Source organism: Rhopalosiphum maidis, chromosome 3, assembly GCF_003676215.2.
Source record: "Rhopalosiphum maidis isolate BTI-1 chromosome 3, ASM367621v3, whole genome shotgun sequence".
Classification (NCBI taxonomy): Eukaryota; Metazoa; Arthropoda; class Insecta; order Hemiptera; family Aphididae; genus Rhopalosiphum; species Rhopalosiphum maidis.
Window position 1 is genome coordinate 36,940,812 of NC_040879.1, and position 21,816 is coordinate 36,962,627.

Here is a 21,816-nt window from a genome sequence, read left to right on the forward strand (position 1 = left end):
ATTAAACACTTTTCTACTTCTATAATAATTTCTTTCTTCAGAATCTCCAACACGATTGGACAGACATTGTTATTTTGCAACTCGCGAAGTCTTTCACTTTTATATTAAAACATTATTAAATATAGACATAAACTGGATGTCCTTACTAATAACAATAATAGTAAAACTAGTAATGATACATTGATCTTGTTATTTTTTTAAGTGTGCATACCTACTGGGATATTTTAATTATCATTTAAAACTAGTTGATTTAAGTACAAAAATCAATAATTCTAATTCCTTTTTTTTATATTTTATATTATATATGTATTGCTACATATCATAATCATTAATCGTTGTTAACATTTTTATTTAACCTACATAAATGTATGCTTATATTAAAAATGTTTGCTTTAGATACCTAATTAATTATAAGTGCAACATTATCTTCATAATAATGCATATTATAATGAACACAAATTATAACTGTCAAAATTCAAATATAATAGAAAAACAATGTATAAAGACTCTAAGTATAAGTACTTAATATTATATTATGTATAATATATAAAAAAAAATTAACTTATTTTATAACTTACGAAAAATAAAAATGTTATGTATTTATGGCATACCTCTTTTAAAAGTTTATATAACTTAAATACATTTTTTACTTTTATGTTCATTAACTTAAAAAGATAAATAAGAAAAAAAAGAAAGATACATACTTGTATAAATAATTAAACAATATTAATCATAAGCACTAGTCAATAACTTACAAATAATCATTCCAAAAAAAGTAATTTTACAATAAAATAAAATCTATATCAACTATTTTTTTTTCAATTGAACTCAAATTTATAACTTTATATCGTTACTCTTTTACTTATAACTTATGGTGAAAAAATAAACCAAGTTCTAAGTTTAAAAAAATTATATACATATGAATACTTATAAAAATATAAAATATTATTGTAATACTAATACTAATGGCTACTTGCTGTTTATGTTTAGAAAATTGATTTGCTTTTTTATTTAATTCTCTTCTTTCAATAATTTAGATGACATAAATTGCTCATAAATTTGGTCAATAATCATTTCTGAACTTTCTTTAGGCTCTTTTATATTATTTTTAGAACTACATATTTCTTCATCCTTTATACAGCAATTATCGTTTTTCTTTGATTTAATTTGCCCGAACTTGTTTTTAGCATTATATTCATTAAATACAACCTTTTCATTCAAATTATCAATCTTTGACTGATTACCTGTTTCAATGTTGTTTTCAACTGGATTTTTCAGTTCACATTTATCAATAGAATTTTTATTAGTGCTATCTTGTTCCTCTTCTATTGTCCTTAATAGATGGCAAACAGATTTGTATCCTTTAGCTTTAGCTACTTGCGCCAACTGTCCGGTTGGATCTTTGCCCTGATCACGTCTGCAAATGCTGCAGTTACAACGTCCACGACATGGCGGACAAGCCCATAACTTTATATAATATGCAAAAATAAATAAATGAATGATTGCCTTAAAAATATATTAATAAAAATGAATTACCGGATTTAATAAAGCTTCAGCTACATCTTCACCATACCGAGTGCCCAAACAAAAACCACAAAACATACCTCTCATTCCTTTACAGCTCTCATGCCGACAGTATGATTTTTGGTCTAATGTCTTCTGTCTAAAAAAAATTTTTTTTCATACATTACTAATCAAAGTAAATTCAACCAAATCATAGAATATTCTGTTGTCGTCAATAAGTAATATAAAGTAATATAATATTGTGTTCGGTGGTTTAAACAGAGATTTATTATAATTGATTACATTAATAATTTTTTTTTTTAATTTATATTTTTGAATCATATGTTTTGAGAACCACAGTTCATTAGTTGTTAATTTTATTTTATTTTATTAATCTCAACTCAAAATCAAAAATAAATAACTGTTTATTTTCATATTAAATTTATAATTCAACAAAAAAATCTTATTTTAAAGAATGAATGTTAAAATTTAAAATTTATAATATTTTCATATAGTATTCAAAGAGTAAAATTTAAAGTAAAAGCTAGAAGTTGATTAAATTAATTTAGTAGACAGACTGGTATTTTAAAGTAAATTAACACAATCTGGTAATGTAATATTTTTATCATAAAAAAATCATCATTTATAAAAACTTAACATTATATTACAGAAAATTTAAAAGAAACAATCCAAAATCTAGCTAAACAAAACAAATGGAAAATTATTTTCACTAATATCGAACCAGAGAAAATAAAAATTCTTGTAATTAATGATAACAATAATAAAGAATTGTTATTTTCTATTTGTTCTTAATATAAATTAATCAACATAACACTTGCCATACTGCGTAATAAATCTTCTTTATACTCAATTATAAGATAACATTTCTCAAACAATAATTTATTATCAATACAATTTATATAAAATATAAAAATTATTATTGAATTAGACAATAATTGTTTAATAAAAAAATCAAACTAAATGTAATATGTGTGAAATATTTTTCAGCAAATTATAAATTAAAACTTGTTATTTTTAATATAAATATTACCTGCATTGATGACAAGTTGTTCCTTCGTTAGTACTATATTTTTTTCCTACAGAGCGGTAAATTATGTTGTCTAACATTTCTTTTGTTACAAGAGATACATCCAATCGAGATACTTTTCTGCTAAATTTTCTCTTTGAACCCTGATTATCCAACAAAACACAATTAAAAATGTATTTTACACTAATATTTATTAGTTTTATTTAATAGCAACAATCTTGAATTACTTCAGATTTACTCAAAGGAAACTTTTTCTGATAGTTATTTCTTTGTCGACGTTTTTTGTTTTTTCCTTTGTCATCTTCTTCTTTAGAATTATAATAGATTTGTTTTCTGAACAATGAAAAAATAAATAAGTTATATGTGATATTATATAACATATGCTAGAAGTGAATACTTGTTTTATTATATCTTTATATTATATTAAACTGTCAATTGATCAAATAATTTAAATAAAATAATAATAGAAATAGAATACAATTTTACTCTCAACATTAATGTAATGTTAATGCAAAAACTTGCATATAAAAAAATCTAAACAAATAACAACCGTCAACCATACCTATAAGATATGAGCATTAAACCAAGTTATATTTTTTTAAATATTATAATAATTTATTTAAAAACTTCTAACTTTCTATACATAAAAATATAAAATATCAAACAAACATATCTTAGTATAAATAATTTATTGATTAGACAACTACCAAATGTATAATAATTGTTAACTAAAAAGAAAATTAAATGATTTTTTTTCACAAGTAAAAATTATCTTTATTTTTCTGTTTGAACCAACGATGCCGCAGAAATTGCGCTTTCACATCGCTTCCATGGCTATGCCATTATTGATTGGATATCAAAGTACAAAATCATCTACTAATACTAAATGTACTTTTTTTAAACATATATATATATATATATATATTTATTGCAATCTTTGTTAAGTAAATTAAACCAATCAGTAGATAATATTATGATGTCAAAAAAGGTAGGCAAGTGTGTAAAGCTCAGCTATATATTAAGCGTCGAGTTAGTAACTGTAATGATGGGTATGTTAAATTTGAATTCAATAATGTATCATTTTAAACAAAAAACGATTCTAAATGGAGACAGTTTGTCTTGCATTTTGACAATATTTCAAATATTTATAGTTATTCATTTTTGAGTTACATAAAAAAATACAAAAGCGATTACGTCAAAAATCAAGTTTGCATAAAATTTTTTGTTTTCCCTCAATTATTTTGATAAATACTAGGGATAATTTTGACCTCTTCGAAGTACAAACTAGATCCAATTTGGTATCCAAAACAACCCTCAATGTTGAAAATTAAAGTATTTTATTGACTACTTATCGTGCACACACAATAAATAAATAAATTAAAACACACATTAGAAAAATCTGCTAAAAATCTAAAGTGTATGCTGTCAATTAAAAAAGTAAAAACATAAAAAAATATAACTTTTTCTAAAAATATATTTTCTGAAATAATGAATGGTTTTACATTAAACAAATCACCCATATAAAATTACTTATATTTCTTACCTGACTACACTTTTTATAAATTGTTCATTTTTATTTATACCTTTTATCACGTAAAGAACGACGGATATCTTCACCTTGAGTCTCCTTCTTCACATTTGATGATTTTTCCAATTTAGAGAATAATTTAACTCGTCTGCCTGGTCGATGAGCTGGCCTTCTACCACTCCGAAATTGAAATTTTTTGTTAAGCTTCTGCGCACATTGCAGAGCATTATTAAATACATCACCTACCTATACCAAAATATTTAAATAGAACTTGATTCAAAACATTATTAATACTATTGGGTAATAAAAAAATTAGTTAGAAGGAAATACATTCTCAAATAAAATGCAATAACTGTAACATATCACAATAAGAATATAAGATGTAAAATTAAAAATCCTAATAAACTCAATTTATTCATAAAAGTAACAAATTATTTACATTTGAGGACAAAAAGGGAGGAAAGTTGGTAATTACTAATCACTTTGCTCTACAATAGGTGTTAAATGTAAGTCATTTTATTAAAACTATTATTTTAATTGATATTACGTTTAATTTTAAATATAAAAAATTAATAATTTAAAATATTATATTGATATAGTAACAAATTGTGGACTTGAGCATAGATATATACCTATTAAAACAATTAATCAAGTACTAAAATAATATGCATACAATTCATTTTTTTTTTATTTGGTGGCCAAGTAGAAAGTTCTATTAAACATGATGTCTGGTCTGTAATAAGGTGCCAGTATTTTTCAATGGTTTTTAGAGAATTAAACTCAGGCAGTAAGGGTACAAAATAAATCAAGTTTGGTAAATCTTTCTTGTCCTATTTTATGCCTTTTTCAAGCACATATACATGGTATGATATTTTATAAATTTTCTATAGTAAAAATAGTACATTACATACATTTCTCATTAAATAAATAGATTAAAATATTATTATATTTGTATGGAATTACATTGAATAGCACAATCAAACATTATAATTAAAAGAACAAGCAATAAAAATACAGAAATGTCTAAGCATATTAAATTAATTAATATTAATATTTAATTCAGATTAATAATTGTTTAGACTAGATTGCTTGTTATATTTACCAAGTACTAATAAATTATTTTACTTTCATTTTTTATTTAGAATAAATATGCATGGTTCTTCTTCAAAAGAATAATATATTGCATTATATTGTATCTATCAAAACATCTTATTTTGTATAATAAACTCTTGCCTATTTAATCATAATAAATAAATAAATAAATAAATAAATTTGCTATTAAAATTAAACTTCTTTCATAGTGCTTTTCACTAATTCTACCATATCAAAAAAATTTAAATTGTTTTAAATGGACAAGTGGTAATTGAGTAAATTAATTTATAAAATAATTTTACAAACTAAACATAATTTAAAATTTAAAACTTCAGAAGACAGGAAAATTAGTCATAAAATTTTAAATTCTTACTGAATAATGTCAAACCAATATAAAAGAAAAAAAAAATGTATTATCAGTCACACATTAGTTATCTTAAATCATAATAAGTGATATATGTAAATTAAAATGATTATGTTAGCCTTAATAACAATTTTTTTAAAAAAAAAGAATATAGTTTTTGGTTAGATTTTAAATTTAAATTAGTTATCTAATTATGGTTTAATCTAACACAAAGGTGTGTCTAAAAATTTGTCTAAAATTATTAACCAATTGCTACACATGTTTTAACCAGTATATTGTTTTTTAGGTTAAATACTTTTTATTATTTTAGGTACAAAAAGTATTTATCAGATTCACAGAACATAATATTTTATAATAAAATAGTGTATAGTGGGTGTGGGAAAATAAGAATAACAAGTCAATAATAATATACCAACCAGTAAACCATACACTATATTAATGTAGGTAGTTTAGCAAACTGCAAGTGTGAAATATTACTGATGGGTCGTCAGGAAAATGAGATACTTACTATCTGTAAAATAATAATCGAATACTTACCTCTTGCTGCAGTTTATTCATGTTTTCTTGCCGCAAAAGTTCGTACTCCGACAGATTGGCAGAAGTAGATACCCCCGACAGACAAGCAGAAGTGGATGCCCCTTCGTTGATTGCTCCCGTCAAACCAGCAGAAGTGGATGCTCCTTCGTTGATTGCCCCCGTCAAACCAGCAGAAGTGGATGCTCCTTCGTTGATTGACCCGGACATCTTGTGACAAAGGCTTAAGTTGGTGTCACAGTTATCAACTTTAAAAACTAAAAAAGCAAATCGCAAATCCAAAAGAGAAGAGATGCGCCAAATAGAACAAGAACACGAGGATGAAACGCGGGAAAACGGAACACTGACGAGTGGCGGTAATTTAATAGCGCCGCTGGCGGTTTGCGACAGAACTCGGAAGACAATGACACTGCTACGGCGGTCGTCGGTGTCGGACGGCTGTCGGAGTGACGCGCGTCGACTATTGCAGTGCTGCGACCTGTGACAAGTTTTCCGTCGGCAAGCGGTTGTTATTCGGGACCGGCACGGCGGCACGTTTAAAATTATCTAAAGAGTAATTAATACTAAATTATTATGTAAGTCTTGGCGTCTTGCTAGTAATAGCTAATAGTTCCGAATTCTACCGTAGTGCCGCCGCCATCTGAAGGCCTAAGGAAACAACAACAGAAACAAAAGTCCAGAACACTAAATAATAAAAATCTATATAATATTTAATAAAAATGAGTTTTGCATATTATGTAAGTTCTTATAGCCTATAAGCGTTCAAACCACAAACGGCTGAAGTGCGACTAATAATTTCAATAGTCTCGTAGACAGTATTAACTATTAAGGCCCTTAAACACTAGGTGAATAAGGAATACTTCGTGCGCGTATCTGCACAATTTGAAATTGCCAAGAATTGTATTCGCTAGAACACAAAGCACATATTTTACGCGGTTAAAATTCGCGCCAAATCATCATTTTTGTGCAAAATGCGCGCAAACACTCACCCAGAGTGAATAGACCCAGTCAAAAAAACGTGTTTAATTTTAGCCTTCTTAGACGAGTGTTCGTCTAAAATTAAGATTACGCGATCGCCGATCAGTGGCAGACGATGGCGGATTATATCCGTTCATTCCGTTCGCTTTACATACTAGTCATACTACATAGTGTGAATGTCTTATCTAAAGGCCCTTGCACACTAAAATATTGCGAATAGTTCGCAGTTTCGCTGACGGACGTGGTTAAAATTCGCCGTGAACGTTTACAAACAGCTTGCATTAGATTAGACCATTCAAACTATGTAAAGTGAGCGGATAAAATCCGCCATCGTCCGCGACTAGGTATTTAAATTTAAGTAGTAAATACCCATTTAATTGTATCTAACCGCACGCAAACTATTCGCCTAATGGCCTGGTGTGTAAGGGCCTTATCGCGGAATTTATAACATAATATTATACATCATTATTAGCTATCGATTGTTGAATAATTATTATTTATTTTAAACACTACTAAGAAAGTAGAAAAGATAACGAGTCGGGCGATTATCGGTGCTATGGTTGGCCTCTATAGTTATTTTTAAATTTTTATATTACCCGGCGACTATAATAGTCTGCAACTGCAAGATAAAAATAATTAATTTAAACATTTAAGCCATGTTTTCACCAAGATTATAATTATAAGATATTAAGACTGATATTTTTTTATGATAGATCAATAAAAGTTAACTATTTATGTACATTATTTTTTTTCGTTTGTCTATACTTTACAGAGAAGTCGGAGATTACTATTTACTAGGCAAGACACTGCGAGAGTCCATAGTCAGGATACAGCTGCCTTATTTGCCTATGTGGAAATAGATACACGACACACGTCACTGACAGTATTATATCAATAATCAATACAGTGAAACCTCTAGTGGCGTAGCGTTTGCGTATGCTGTGTATAGTCCGCTATATCTAATGGCTATAGTACCTATCATGTTCATTATGTACGCAGTATGCACGTAGGTGATTGCGTACGGGTACAGACATTTAAACGATAACTATTTATATTTCTTATCGATAATATTAATAACAAAACATAGAATGCTCACAGTCGTGTTTTTGTCATTCGTATATGCAGGATCAGTTTTGCATACGCTATCGTCAGCCATTTATTTTTTGTTTATTAAATATAATATTGTGTTATGTATTTACGTAATATATATTAAAAAACACGTAAAACATTACGTATCATTATATGTTTCAAGTTAAATTTTAAAAAGAGCATAGGAGGGTGTGGGGGGCGTAGCCCCCACGATTTTATGTACTTACTATTTCAATGCATACACTAAGCTGAAACCCACGCTACGCCACTGGAAACCTCCAATAACGGACTTTTTTGGGGAACAGACATTTTCATTTCTTTTCAATAGGAAAACCTCCGAATAGCAGACTCTCCGAATAAGAGGCATTATTTTAATAGGGAGTTTAATGGTAAGTCTCTAATCTTTATTTAAAAATAATACGTATAACGCATTCACATTCATACGTATTCTCGTATTACTATTAAGATTGCACAGACACGGTGTAATTATAAACAGATAAAGCTCACCGATTTTTTCAAACAAAAATAATTTAAAAATACATGTACATAATTTTGATTTTGATTGTAAAAATATACTTTAAATAAGAATAATTAATAATAATTTGTAAAAATATAAAAATGTAATAATTTACAATTAATAAGTAATAACATTATACTTATATATATATATAGTACATTATTATACAAATAAATTTAAAAAATGTATCCCCTCTGAATAAAGGACAAAATTTTGATGACCCAGAGTTTCCGCTATTCAGAGTTTTCGCTATACATTATTTTGTATAGTATATAGACGACACTCTTCAACAGTTCAACATTTGTGCCTATTCTGTATTTAATATTAGTTACGATTAATTCCTGAATAGTCGCAAACGACCCATAATAATAGATAGTATAATACTATTATGTTGTATGCGTGATTTTAATTAGACCGAGTTTAAGATAAATCTAGTTTAAACTCAGTTTAAACCATTCTGGTAATACATACAACTATAATGATTTTGAGTCAATAATATGAAATTTCGACAAAAACATTAAAAACAGAATAAATGTGTTTTTTTTTTAATTATATTTTTTCACAAATTCTAAATTATTGAGTATCTACGTAGTAGCACAAGCTTGTAATACAAAATATCAATTTTAATTTTTTTTAATCGATTCTGGTAAAGCTTTTTTTCTTAAAATATCGATGGTTAAATTATTATTTTTGGTATACTAGTTTATTTTAAGTTCCTCTAAAGTTATGGAAAATTATTATAATCATTTTAAATTTTTATTGAAATAATTGGAATAAATTAAATTTACTAGAGCTAGATTATATAATTTTGTTTTTAACTACCTCTATTTTAATGTCATCTTATAATTCTTATATCTTACATATAAACGAAAAAATTGTTCATTTTTAGAATAAATACTTACTCAATAGTTGGGAAACACGGTATATTCATTTTAACTTAATACTTATATAATCATAAAATAAGTATACTATTAATAGTTATATACCTATTGTATAATATTACTACTTATTAATATTGTATATTATTACTTATTAGGTACCTACTTTTTTTCACCGTTATTTTTCTTACATTATTGGTATATTCATTTTTCAGTTTCATAATTAGGTACCTAGCTAATAAGTAAATAATACGATTATTATTAAAATAATATTGGAAATCGATAATTAACTCATCAAAATTCAAAGGTGTAGAAAAAATTAGTTACCAAACAATATTGATATTGTGTGTAAATATTACAGCTATAGCAGGATTTCAGCATAAAATTATCATTATTTAAAACAAACCACTAATTTAATTTATAATTTATATTTTATATTAATAATCAATACTAATAATATAGTAAGTTATACCTATAACTTTGATCTTTAATCCGAGTTAATTACAAATGTCCAATATTATATGATAATCGATTACTATTACTATTTTAGTTAGCTAATTCAAATTTAATTTATTGTAAACAAAGTAAATGTAAAGAACAGTTTAAAATAATAAATAAATTATGATTTATTATACTAATAAATAATATAATATTACAGTAATAATACTTATTTAATGATTGTATTTTAAATATGAAAATAATGAACATTATTGTTTATATTATGTAATTACGTTCAAATTTGAACTTCAAATACACTACAAATAAATTGCGATGATATATTTTTAGCATTTTTTTTACATGTATAAAAACAATGTATATTGGATCTTGTATTATGAAACTTTCGCGAGTTTTTTTTCAATCATTATAAAAAAATTTAAAAATTCTCATGCCTGTTATTAGCTCAAAAGAGTAAATATTAGGAAAATATAGTTTATACTATGTGTAGCCGTGCAGAGAATGCTAATATAAACATTTGGCAAAAATTCCAAGTTATTTAGTATCTACAGTTATTTGGTTTTGAATTAAAATAAAAAATCGTTCGAGAAAAAATAGTTATACAAGTAAATATCTAAGGTCGTATTATAATTAGCAAATTTTCGTGAATTTAACGAATTTTATCTAATTTTAAATTTTAAATGGTAATAAAGAAATAATGTGACTTTGCGGTATAAGTATACCTTTCATAGGTAAAAAAACTAATAAGGATTGAGGAATCTTATATTAAATTTTCAAATCTTAAATACAAAAGTAAAGATTTTTATGAATTTCTAACTACAAAAATAATTTGCAATTTTCGTAACCTTGATAAATATTATTTACATTTTAATTTTGTAAGCTAAAAACACACATTATTCATTATTGTAAAATCAATACATTCATCGCTCTGCTCTAAATCTAAAATAAGAAAAATTATTTTAGTTTTCATTTAATTTATCAACTGTATCATCGACAAAAATTTTAATTTTAATTTGATAAAAAATGAGGAAGGCTTTAGACACATTAGTGACATCTCCTAACCCCTGCGTTGCAGTAAAAAAGAATATTTGAAGTAGATACGCAAACAAAATAAATAGTATAGGAACTGCGTCTCGCTGAACCACCTTCCACACCTACGCCAATTCGAGCTCTGAGTTTACTATACCATAGTATCTGGCCCGCGCTACATTTTCAAATTACATCATATACAATTTCAAAGTCAATCGTCTATACTGTATGCTACATCTATGCTAAATTAAAATGCATATTTTGAATGATCTATGTTTTTGCTTTCTATACTCTGGCCCGCTAAATTTTAATTTTCTAAAAATTGGCCCTCTGATAACTTTCAGTTGCCTATCCCTGGTGTAGGTCATTGTAATTTGTAAATTTGTAATGAATATATTGAATTTGAATTCAATAATAAAATGATAAAAAATGATTCTTAGAGGAACTGATCTCAGCCTATGTCCTATATTAATGAATATATTTTTATTTATAAAAATATCGCGTACGATAGGTATGTCCTCAATGCACTCCAAAATTACTCAACCAATTTTGATAAAGTTATGATCAATGTGTGTGATTTGGTCAATCAGGAATCCAAAAGTATTATTTATTCTCACGCCAATTGTTATCATTAGGTAATCAAATTTAACACAGATGCATTTTTTACGGTCAAATTTTTTCAAAATTTTCAAAATAAAAAATTTCAGACACATAATAATGTTTATATAAATTGTTTATAATTTTAACTTTTAATTCGTTAATGCTCAGCCTTGTTAAACACAAACTTCCTTCCCACTTTATTCAGACTCAGGACTGACAACTTAAACGTAGTTGGTGTGGTTAAAATTTGTTTTGTTTTTGTATTGCATAAAAAAAAGTCCAATTCAATTTTTAATTGAATCTAGTCCGTATAATATATAATACAAATTAATAATATAATGTGTATAATATTTGTATGTATAAAATAAAAATAATAATAGAAAAAATCAAATTATATTTGGTTTATTGCGAAAGCTCAAACACTTCACATAGTCATACTGTGTAATTTTTTTAAGTTATAATCTGATATTTTATTATTTATATAGTTTTGTTTTTCTTCCGTTTTTTTATTTATTTTTTGAGGTCTATTTAAATCTGATGTTCTTATCTTTATATATGTATTTGTTTAAAACATTTTTAAAACTTCTATTATTTTTAATATATTAGGATGATGATGATAAAGATTTGAATTGAATTCAGAATGGAAACTTTCGCAAGCGTTTGTAGTAAGGTTTGTATCTGAACTAGCACTAGCCCAGATACTAGGGGGTGGTATCTTCGATGTAATGAGTTACTAAATAATCGCAAAATTCGTTAATTTTATTATTTTCTGGTTTTTTAACCATGAAACTATCTACAAAACAATTTCTAACTTCTATTGGATTAAGAAATGGTAAACCAAATAAATGTACCAGCCACTTTCCTAATTCATCATTTGCAAAATTAAAGTCTTGTGCAAACCTTAAGCTTTGAATTTTTCAGTACCAGGCTTGGCCCAAATGGGAACGGCATCCCCATATTTGTGCTGTAGGATATATAATATTTATTGCTTGGTACATTGATATCTCAAAGTCTAAGACAAATTTATTTGGGTTTATTTCAACTGCATTCATTTTTTTTAATAATTCAATATATGTTTTCAATGTTTTATCCGGTAAAAAGCAAAACATTAATGGAATATAAATACTATTTTTTAAATCATGAACTGTACATAGTTGAGTAAAATGTTTATCACAATAATTAAAAGTGCCATCCATGTAAACTATTTCTAGTTTTTTCAAAAATTAAATATTAGTATCACATGAAAATATTATTATCTCATTTAAACTGTCATTATCAAAAATAAAATTTTCACCTATATTTGTTTCTACATTAATTGAACTCAAAGTATTATGAATTTATTTTCTTGACTTTGGTATTTTAGGATAACAACTGGCTTTAGTATTTTGTACATTTCTGGAAATAAGTTTAACATTAACAAATTACCTTCATTTTCATGTTGTGTAAGTTTTCATCTGATAATTTTTGAAGGTTTTTCAACAACTCTATCTACTGTTTTTCTTTTACAAGAATTATTTATTTTTTGCCGATTTAAAGTAGTTTCTTCCTCATGGGTATGTACAAAATACGTATTTTTATTTTCAACTAATTTTTCACTATCGGTGTAACATTTAGCACAGCACTTATTATTTACAAACATCCATGTATATATATATTTGTTTTAGCGCTATGTTTTTTATACAATTTATAATTATTATGGACTAAAAGAATTTTTCCCTTTTCACTCAACATATAATCAATAATTAGGTCCATTCTTATAAATTGTAATAAAAACGGTTTAAATGTTAACTCTGTTAATAACGAACGAGCACTGAAATCAATAAAATGGACTGTCCATACTATTTCATATTATCATAGCCAACAGATAATAAAGATAATTGAAGATGGAATGTAATGCATTAAATTTTATCGCCACGTGGGAAAATATATATTGGTATATTTTTGTTAATACAGTATGACTATATTGTAAAGTGTTATTAGATCAAACAAAATGTGATTTTTTTCTATTATTGTTATTTATTTTATACCTATACAAATAATGTGTGGAAGAAGAAAAACAAAATTATATCAATAATAAAATATCAGATTATAACTTAAGAACAATTATACACAGTATGACATTATGATTATGTGAAGTGTTTGAGCTTTCGCAATAAATCAATTATAATTTGATTTTTTCTATTATTATTTTATACCTAAAAAAATTGAATTGGATTTTTTTATGCAATACAAAAACAAAACAAATTTTAACCACATCAATTTCGTTTAAGTTGTCATTCCTAAGTCTCAATAAAGTTTGTGTTTGGTGTAATTTTTTCCATGTGGGAACTTACGTACGGGTGTATTTTTTTTCGTGAAGGAACTTACATATGTACCAGCTTACCTGCTATGTTTCGTGTGGGACTTACTAAACCCCAAGTGAACGCCATCACAGAAAGCACATTTAGTTATGATATAACATGTATTCACGTGTGTTGTTTTTGTATATGACGTAGATGGATGACTCTTCATAAATGATGGAATAACTAAAACCCGGGATCGTGGGAATCGTCAGGTCAACTCGGTCAACAAAATCCTCAAAAAAAAAAAAAAAAAAATGAATAAATAAAATACCTGATTTTACTGCAGTCGGTGGGACCTAAAATCGTTAACTCAGTACTAGGAACCAATAAGGAAAATGCGTCGTTCGTCGATTGCTGTACAATATTAACTGCATCAAGTAAAACCTTGTTCGCGTTATAGTACGAAGGTATATTATTGTATCGCCTGCAGCTATGTATACCGTCCGACGTCGATATCGCCTTTCTAGGCCCCTGGTACTGCGAACAACGATTAGTCGTTGAACAGTCGTTGCTGTTTTACTTGATAATTTTGTGTTTTTTCACATTTCTTTGTTTCCGGAACATGATTAGCCCAGTCTACAAGAAATAATTGAGTTTTAACTTAGGTAATCATGGATTTTTTTTATGTATCAATAGCCAAGTTTTTAAAAATATACTTGTTTTAACTTAAAATTTAAAAACTTGATTTTTGTCATACTATTACTTGTATATTTTTATTAATTTTAGATGTTTTTTGGAATTGGAATGAGACAGGTTTTTGGGCCCAACGACCACCCAACAGCACCCACATTCCTTCAACTTTATTAAATGCTGTCAATATACTATTTGGTGAAACCTGAAAAAACAGGAAACTGTACAGTAAAATAATGTTGAAAATGAATTCTAAAAAATATTAATATTTAACATATTACTTTAATCATAGGTACAATATACAAAAACTAAAAATAATGTTAATAATTACAGTTTTCAGAAACAATTGCTGTATCAATTACTTATATAAAAAGTGTTCTTAATGATCCAGACAATTTGTCTGAAAAAGTACACAAGCGATTAAATTAAAAAATAAGATTATTATATTCTGTATTATTTATTATACTTACTTTTCATTATTTAAATATATGAGTATTCAAGTTCAAGCTTGATACATTAGGTGAAATTTAGAAACACGGGTATTTTTATTACATAGGCTTTAACCCCGTCATAGGTAAAAACACGGGTACCCGTGTATTTCATAGTTTATTAAGTATGCGTGTAATCGCGACCTCTATTTGTAACTTATTAGTAATACTATTTCTACGCAATCGATATTTAACTTAGTCTTGGAATTTAAATTTAGTACACAGTGAAAATTGTTTAATGCGGATCCTGAATAAAACGGAACCTTACATAAGCCGAAAATATGACACGCCGACGCCACACGCGTCACGTTACGTTGATATGAGTATGTAGGTACATCGTATAACGATAATTAACATAAAACTGCTTTACATTCTACATATATCAGTTAGGTCATTTGTATTTTTGGTTATCGTATCCGCGATACAAACTTATCCTGTAGCTGTGAAACAGTTATGCACCAATAGTCTTACACTGATCAATTTCCTTGTATAGTTGTACATACAAACTGACGTCCATTCAAATACATATAAAAATGCCAAAGTATATGCGTCAATCATTAAATGAAAAATACTTATCAACTTATTTATAAGGAAAATTGATACGAATTTATAATCCAGAATTTTTCTGTTTCATTCAATAATGTGGAAAACTGCTTAAAACGGAATTTTGGTTGGTCCCGTGGCCCATGCTATTTCGCATTAGATAGTTTTCACTGTATGTGTGTCTCGTGACTCGTCAGTCGTTACGTCAAAAGTCTAAAGTCAAAATAACAAGTAATCAATTTGGACATTAAGAATAACTGAGCGTTAGTGATTAATGCACGACTTCCCACGTCGCCGAAACCCAATTTACCGAATCCCAATTCGCCGACATCCCAGTTCGCCGACTATTTATTTACATGTTCCCAATTCGCCGACTTATTAAAAAATAAGAGTAAATATAAATTTGTCATGTATAAATGGTTATTAATACATTGTCAGTAGATATATTATATAAAGACAAAAATAGGTTATGATATATTCAGTGCTTGATTTAAAAAAAAACTAGAAGGGGAACTCAGTGGATGTTGGATGAACAAGCGTTCCACACAAAATTTAATATCATATTACTGTGCGGAACTGCTGAGCAAAGTCCTCCACATCACCTTCAGCCACCCATAATCCTCAAAAATCATTAAATTTATTATATAAAAATATTTTAAAATAAAGAAACACTTATTTATTTATTACACATCATCCAATGATATTATAATTTAAATTACGATTTATAAAGATATATAACATGTTATTATAATAACTCATCAATACACCTACTAACAACTTATCATGTATTATTACATATGTACACCAATACACCCATGTACAGTATTGTGCGATACAAACGTCGTCGACAAACGTTTTTATGGTATACAGCACAACCCGTGGTTGAAGATATAAGTATGACGTAAAAGTTTAGCTACTGAGAACAACAAAAATAACATATATATATATAATGCAATTTATTGATTAAAAAAAAAAAACAGTGTTGTGCATCGATAAATGGGCTTCGAATCAAAGGTATATTATATACGTGTAAATTTAAGCAATAATAATAGAATGAATAACACGTAGGTACATCGATCAGCGTCCGCGATCCTATGTGCGTTATCGTTATTGTCGACATATGCGCAAAGCTACGGTGGGTTACGTTTCGCAGAAATCACAAGTCGCACGTACGTCGGATCTAGCGAGCATATGGCACAGTTCCAGTGACTCGTCAAAGTTCCGCGTTACGGGTGTATCGCTCTCATTTGAGCTGCCCGTCTCGTGTGCCGCTATAATGATCTGACAACGCGTGCGATTCAATTCTGATCCGATTATTCGGTGGCTGTGACATCGTTGAATGACATACAAATCTGTTCGAAACATTGTACACATTACGAAAACGTTAATTATTTTTTTTGGTAGTGTTTGTAAAATTTTAACGTATAATAATTGTCTATTATGCGCATGGGCGTGACTTTGTTCCACGGATGCACCGCCACCGACAATAGCGTAACATTATTGAAGTAACGACTGCCGATATGTTCAAATAATTTAAAATGTACAGTGAGCACAACGCACGCATGCACTACTTAGCAGACTGAAAGCACGGGCGACCGAAGTGTCTCAAGAGAACACGACAAATTAAATCAACAAGTTACCTGCGCGCCGCTGACGAAAACTGGTCGCCGCCGTGTATTGATCTCATTTTGAATAGACTATAGATGGAATTATTGACGAAAAAAATTCTCGTCGAAATTAAAGCCCATATTCAGCGAAAAACAGCCAAAATGCAATTGAGACGATTGAGAGTGATAAAGTACGTCTGCAGATACTACATAAATATCATATATCATTTATAAACTATAAATGTAACTATAATTTTGTTTAGTTACTTTACTGTAAAAATAGAAAACGGCCAATTAAAATTGAAACATAATCATGATTAATTTTATCAAGGGCAAGGTCAATTTCAAATTTCAAAAAGATACATTTTTTGTTACTTTATTATATATTCTCCTTAGTAATTAGTGGATTTCAGTTGAAAAAATAAAATATGAAAATTATTTTTGGATTACGAAAATGGTAGATAAATTTAAAAAATGAGAAAATATTAAATATTTAAGCTAATTAATTTTTTAATTATGTACTACATAACATTTACATTGTTTTATCTAGATTTTATTTGGACTGTTTGCTTCCAGAAATTTTATGTTCAGCTTATAAAATATATATAAATATTGCTTGATGTTGTCAGATATTAGGAAATCAAATAACGTAGATGCATTAAAAAATAAAAACTGTACATAATATAAAAATCATTTTATTAATTATTATTTACTATAATATTATTATCTATCATATTCATTGTAAAATTGTAAAATATAATGTTAAATTACAATGTTATAGTTTCTAATTGTATGTTTTAAATTCTTTTATTAAATGTATTAGTTTCTTATAATATTTATTAAGAGGCCGCAACACTTGCATGTGTTGTCTCCGTCTTACAAATACGTAACATGGCAAATTTATGCTCAGCAGATCACGTTTAGGTCCGTTAGTTTAAAAATTAGAGTGAATTGACCTATTATGAAACTTGATGGTAAGAAGATAATCTGTATTTCTACGTTGGTTTTTACGATTATTAAGTTTTTAAGTGAGTTATGAGCATTTTAATTTACGCTATGTTATATACGCATAACTTGCTAAAAAATTTAACTATCGTAAAAAACCAACATACAAACACAGATAATTTTCTTACCATCGAGTTTCATAATAGATCGATTCACTCAAATTTTTAAACTGACGGAGCTATACGTGATCTGCTAAGCGTAAATTTGCTATGTTACGCACTTGTAAGACAGAGACAACACATACGGGTGTGACGCCCTCTTGATTGTTATTTGCTATTAACCCACGGGCTTTAATAAATATTCAATATTTTTGTTATACATAAATTATTATTTATTTTAAGTATTTATAGTGCACTATAAATATGTCATATAGTAATATTATCAATAATGTCATATTAGTATCTTACTAGTTACTATTAATGAAACCATTCAAACATAATTTAATTCTATCCTGTGTGGCTGTGCGAATCTATACAAAAAATTAAGTACCTAATTAAGTAATTAATATGATTTAAATTATAATTTTTTGAACTACCTATAAATTAATGAATACTGATAAGAAGCTGTATAGCTTAGATTGCGACGGCGCACTAGCATCCCTGGCAATGTATAGAATCAACATTCTATAAAAATATTTAAATATAATTCCATTTTATTGTTTTAATGAATTGTTTGATAAAGTTTCTGATTGAATTGTTATTATTATGTTATGTTATGTTTATGCTTTTCACCCAGGGGGACTCCTAGATTTGTTTGCTGGGACTAAGCAAAAAACACTTATAACAAAAAATATAATATGTTTTTAGGGGGAGAGGGGCTGGAGCCGCGCCTGTTTGCACCTGCTGAAATTTAATGGAATTACGCCAATGCGGTTATTATTATTATTATTATTATTATTGGTTTGTGCTATTATTTGTTCCCTTTCTCGCTTCCCGCGATGGCTTTTTTTTGTGTCAGTGGTGGTACCAACCTAGCAAACGACGCACTAGCAAGGTTTTAATGCATGCATATACACTATCATTGAATTATGGACCAGACTACTATCCAATATTTCCGTTAGGTTGTTTATCTGAACTTGATTAGTTTGATACTTCCCTTATATTCACATTGTTGCTCCTCTCTGTCATTTGGCGTCAGTGTTTAACGTTTTTGTTTATGGTGCTGTCTGCTTTTTTATCGGCAAATTTACTACCGACATTTCATTGTTGCCGTCACCGTTTTGTTTAATTGAAAAATAGCCAAAAATAACCATGAATTCATCAGTAAGTAATTACAAATATTCGCGGAAAAACAGCATGTGTTATGCCGTTATTCAAAATGCTGTTGGATAACAAGACCAGACGACCGGTCGTGTTTGTTGCTTACCGTATACGACATGTGTTCGTGCCCTTCACATGTCAACTGCGGATTTTTTGTTACCTTCTGCTTCATCAATCGTTATTCTCTCCGTATTTCCGTCTTAAATTTAATATTTCATGGCGTTGGATTCTACCCGGCTTGTCAACATGTTCTATTTGATTCTTGTGAACGTTTGTTTATTTCATATATGTTTAATAGAATAAAAAAATTATGATTAGCTAGTACCATGGCGTCTTATTTTATTGAAAGTCATTATGTTTATAGCCCTAAAAGTGGTGATAGTCATCTATAGACCTGAAATTTACAACCATCATCGACCTACCTGTATACAGTTGAAAATTATTATCATTTACATTGATTATATTTAGCACAAGTCAACTAGCTTTTGATGACATGTAGATTTTATTAGTTCATAATCATCTGATTCATATAAATCAATTATATGTTGTGCGCAATACAGTGTCTTGACATTATGTTTATATCGTTTAGCATTCATAAAATCTATATGCAAAATTAAATTATTTGGTTATGAATTATTATTTTGATACAAAATGTAATTTTGTTAATTTTTAAACCCCAATTAATAATTAAAAATGTTTATTGTACTTAGGTATTTTTTGAACGTATTAACTTGAAAGTTCTCGGACTAGATAACTCAATAACACAATTTAAAATCAGAAAAATTACCCAATTAAGAAAGTTAATGAATGCATACTGTAAACAAATTGTAAGTATGAATATTATTAAAAAGTATTTTATTCCAATTGTAATACTTATAGTTCCACTGACTAAATTTAAGATTAAATTACCTTAAAATATTTTAATTTAAAAACTATTTGTGTATGGGATATATTTCATTGAGAATTCACTTAGGAATTGATTACAATGTGCAAATTTATTCACTGATTGTCAGCAAACAAAGTCATAAGTAGCGTAGGGCTTGTTATTCAAATAAAGTTTTATTTAGATAATATTTTATTTGAAACATTTTCAACTATGATTATTCAAATAAAAGAAATATTTGACTAATTTTTAAACATAGTTATTCAAATAATTTTCAGTTATTTTAACTTAGTTAACATATGGTTGGTATTTTGGTAAGTAATACATTTATGTATTAAAAAGCAATAGCTGGCATTGTATATTGTATTCACGATTGTAAATCTTCTTTTATTTAGAATAAATAGAAAAATACTATAAATGAAACAAATATAGAACTATCTAAAGAAGAAACTATAAAGTAAATAATTATAATATATATTTATATTTTATAATTTCATTATGTTTAAAAATTATTTAAATACATTTTTGTTGAAATAATTTAAAAAAAAAATCATTTGAATATTTTTTTATTCAAATAATTATATTTTCAATTTATTTGAATAATTTAAAAAAATGCATTCAAATAATTTTTTATTTGAAATAATGAAATGAATCGGCCGGTTGCCGACCACTTATCCCACTAGACCTCTGATCTAGTTAATATTTTTCCCAACTCTGGTCATAAGTATGCATCTTGTAGTCTGATTATAATATCACCGAACTGTTAGTTGTTAGCACACTGGAAATTTTTTTAGCCATGTTAAATACACAAAACAATTTCACTTGCCACAGATTAAAATGTCCAATAAATAGTGAAAAAAGTAGGCTCTTATTAAATTAATTTGTGTTTAAGTAGGTCTATTAAATTATTTTGAAAGTATTTTTAATACCTTTTTGTATTTACTGTATATTTAAATATTAATTATAATTATATCAGATTGTTTTTTAATAACCATTATATTTTTTTATTTATAACTAAAATTAAATTATTAAACATTAATTTGAACACTTATTTATTTTCTGTTTAATTAAAAGCCTTTATATAACCCAAAATGATTAAAGTTATTTAATATTATATTATATTATTTAATTGCTCTGTTCAGAATAATAATTTGTTGGTAGTAAGAGAAGTAAGGACCCCACCTCTACATGTTTGTGTAATTTTGATTTTAAATGTTAATATTTATATGGCTACTATTAACTAAGTTTATGTGCTGGTTTGTTTACATTAATAATTTTAATATATTTTTAATTTATTCAAAATTGAACATTTCAGGGTCTTGCTTATAACTCAGTAAGATTTAGATTCAATGGACAATCGCTTAACGAGATTGACACGGCAGCTTCATTAAATCTTGAAGAAGGTGATACCATTGAAGTGTTCCAATAGCAGACTGGTGGTTG

General features: G+C 27.3%; 2 protein-coding genes across 2 annotated transcripts; one reads left to right on the top strand and one right to left on the bottom strand.

The window, feature by feature from the left end:
• Nucleotides 1-963: 963 nt before the first annotated feature.
• On the bottom strand, nucleotides 964-6,484 carry LOC113558417 (cell division cycle-associated protein 7-like). The gene is made up of 6 exons (XM_026963870.1): nucleotides 6,073-6,484; nucleotides 4,135-4,325; nucleotides 2,779-2,884; nucleotides 2,555-2,694; nucleotides 1,537-1,663; nucleotides 964-1,467 (listed from the first exon to the last, which is right to left on the bottom strand). The coding sequence occupies exons 1-6, from the start codon at nucleotides 6,277-6,279 to the stop codon at nucleotides 1,012-1,014; spliced, it is 1,227 nt and encodes a 408-aa protein (XP_026819671.1). The 5' UTR covers nucleotides 6,280-6,484; the 3' UTR covers nucleotides 964-1,011.
• Nucleotides 6,485-19,373: 12,889 nt separating this feature from the next.
• LOC113558452 (small ubiquitin-related modifier 2-like) lies at nucleotides 19,374-21,816 on the top strand. The gene is made up of 3 exons (XM_026963909.1): nucleotides 19,374-19,493; nucleotides 20,201-20,317; nucleotides 21,689-21,816. The coding sequence occupies exons 1-3, from the start codon at nucleotides 19,482-19,484 to the stop codon at nucleotides 21,800-21,802; spliced, it is 243 nt and encodes an 80-aa protein (XP_026819710.1). The 5' UTR covers nucleotides 19,374-19,481; the 3' UTR covers nucleotides 21,803-21,816.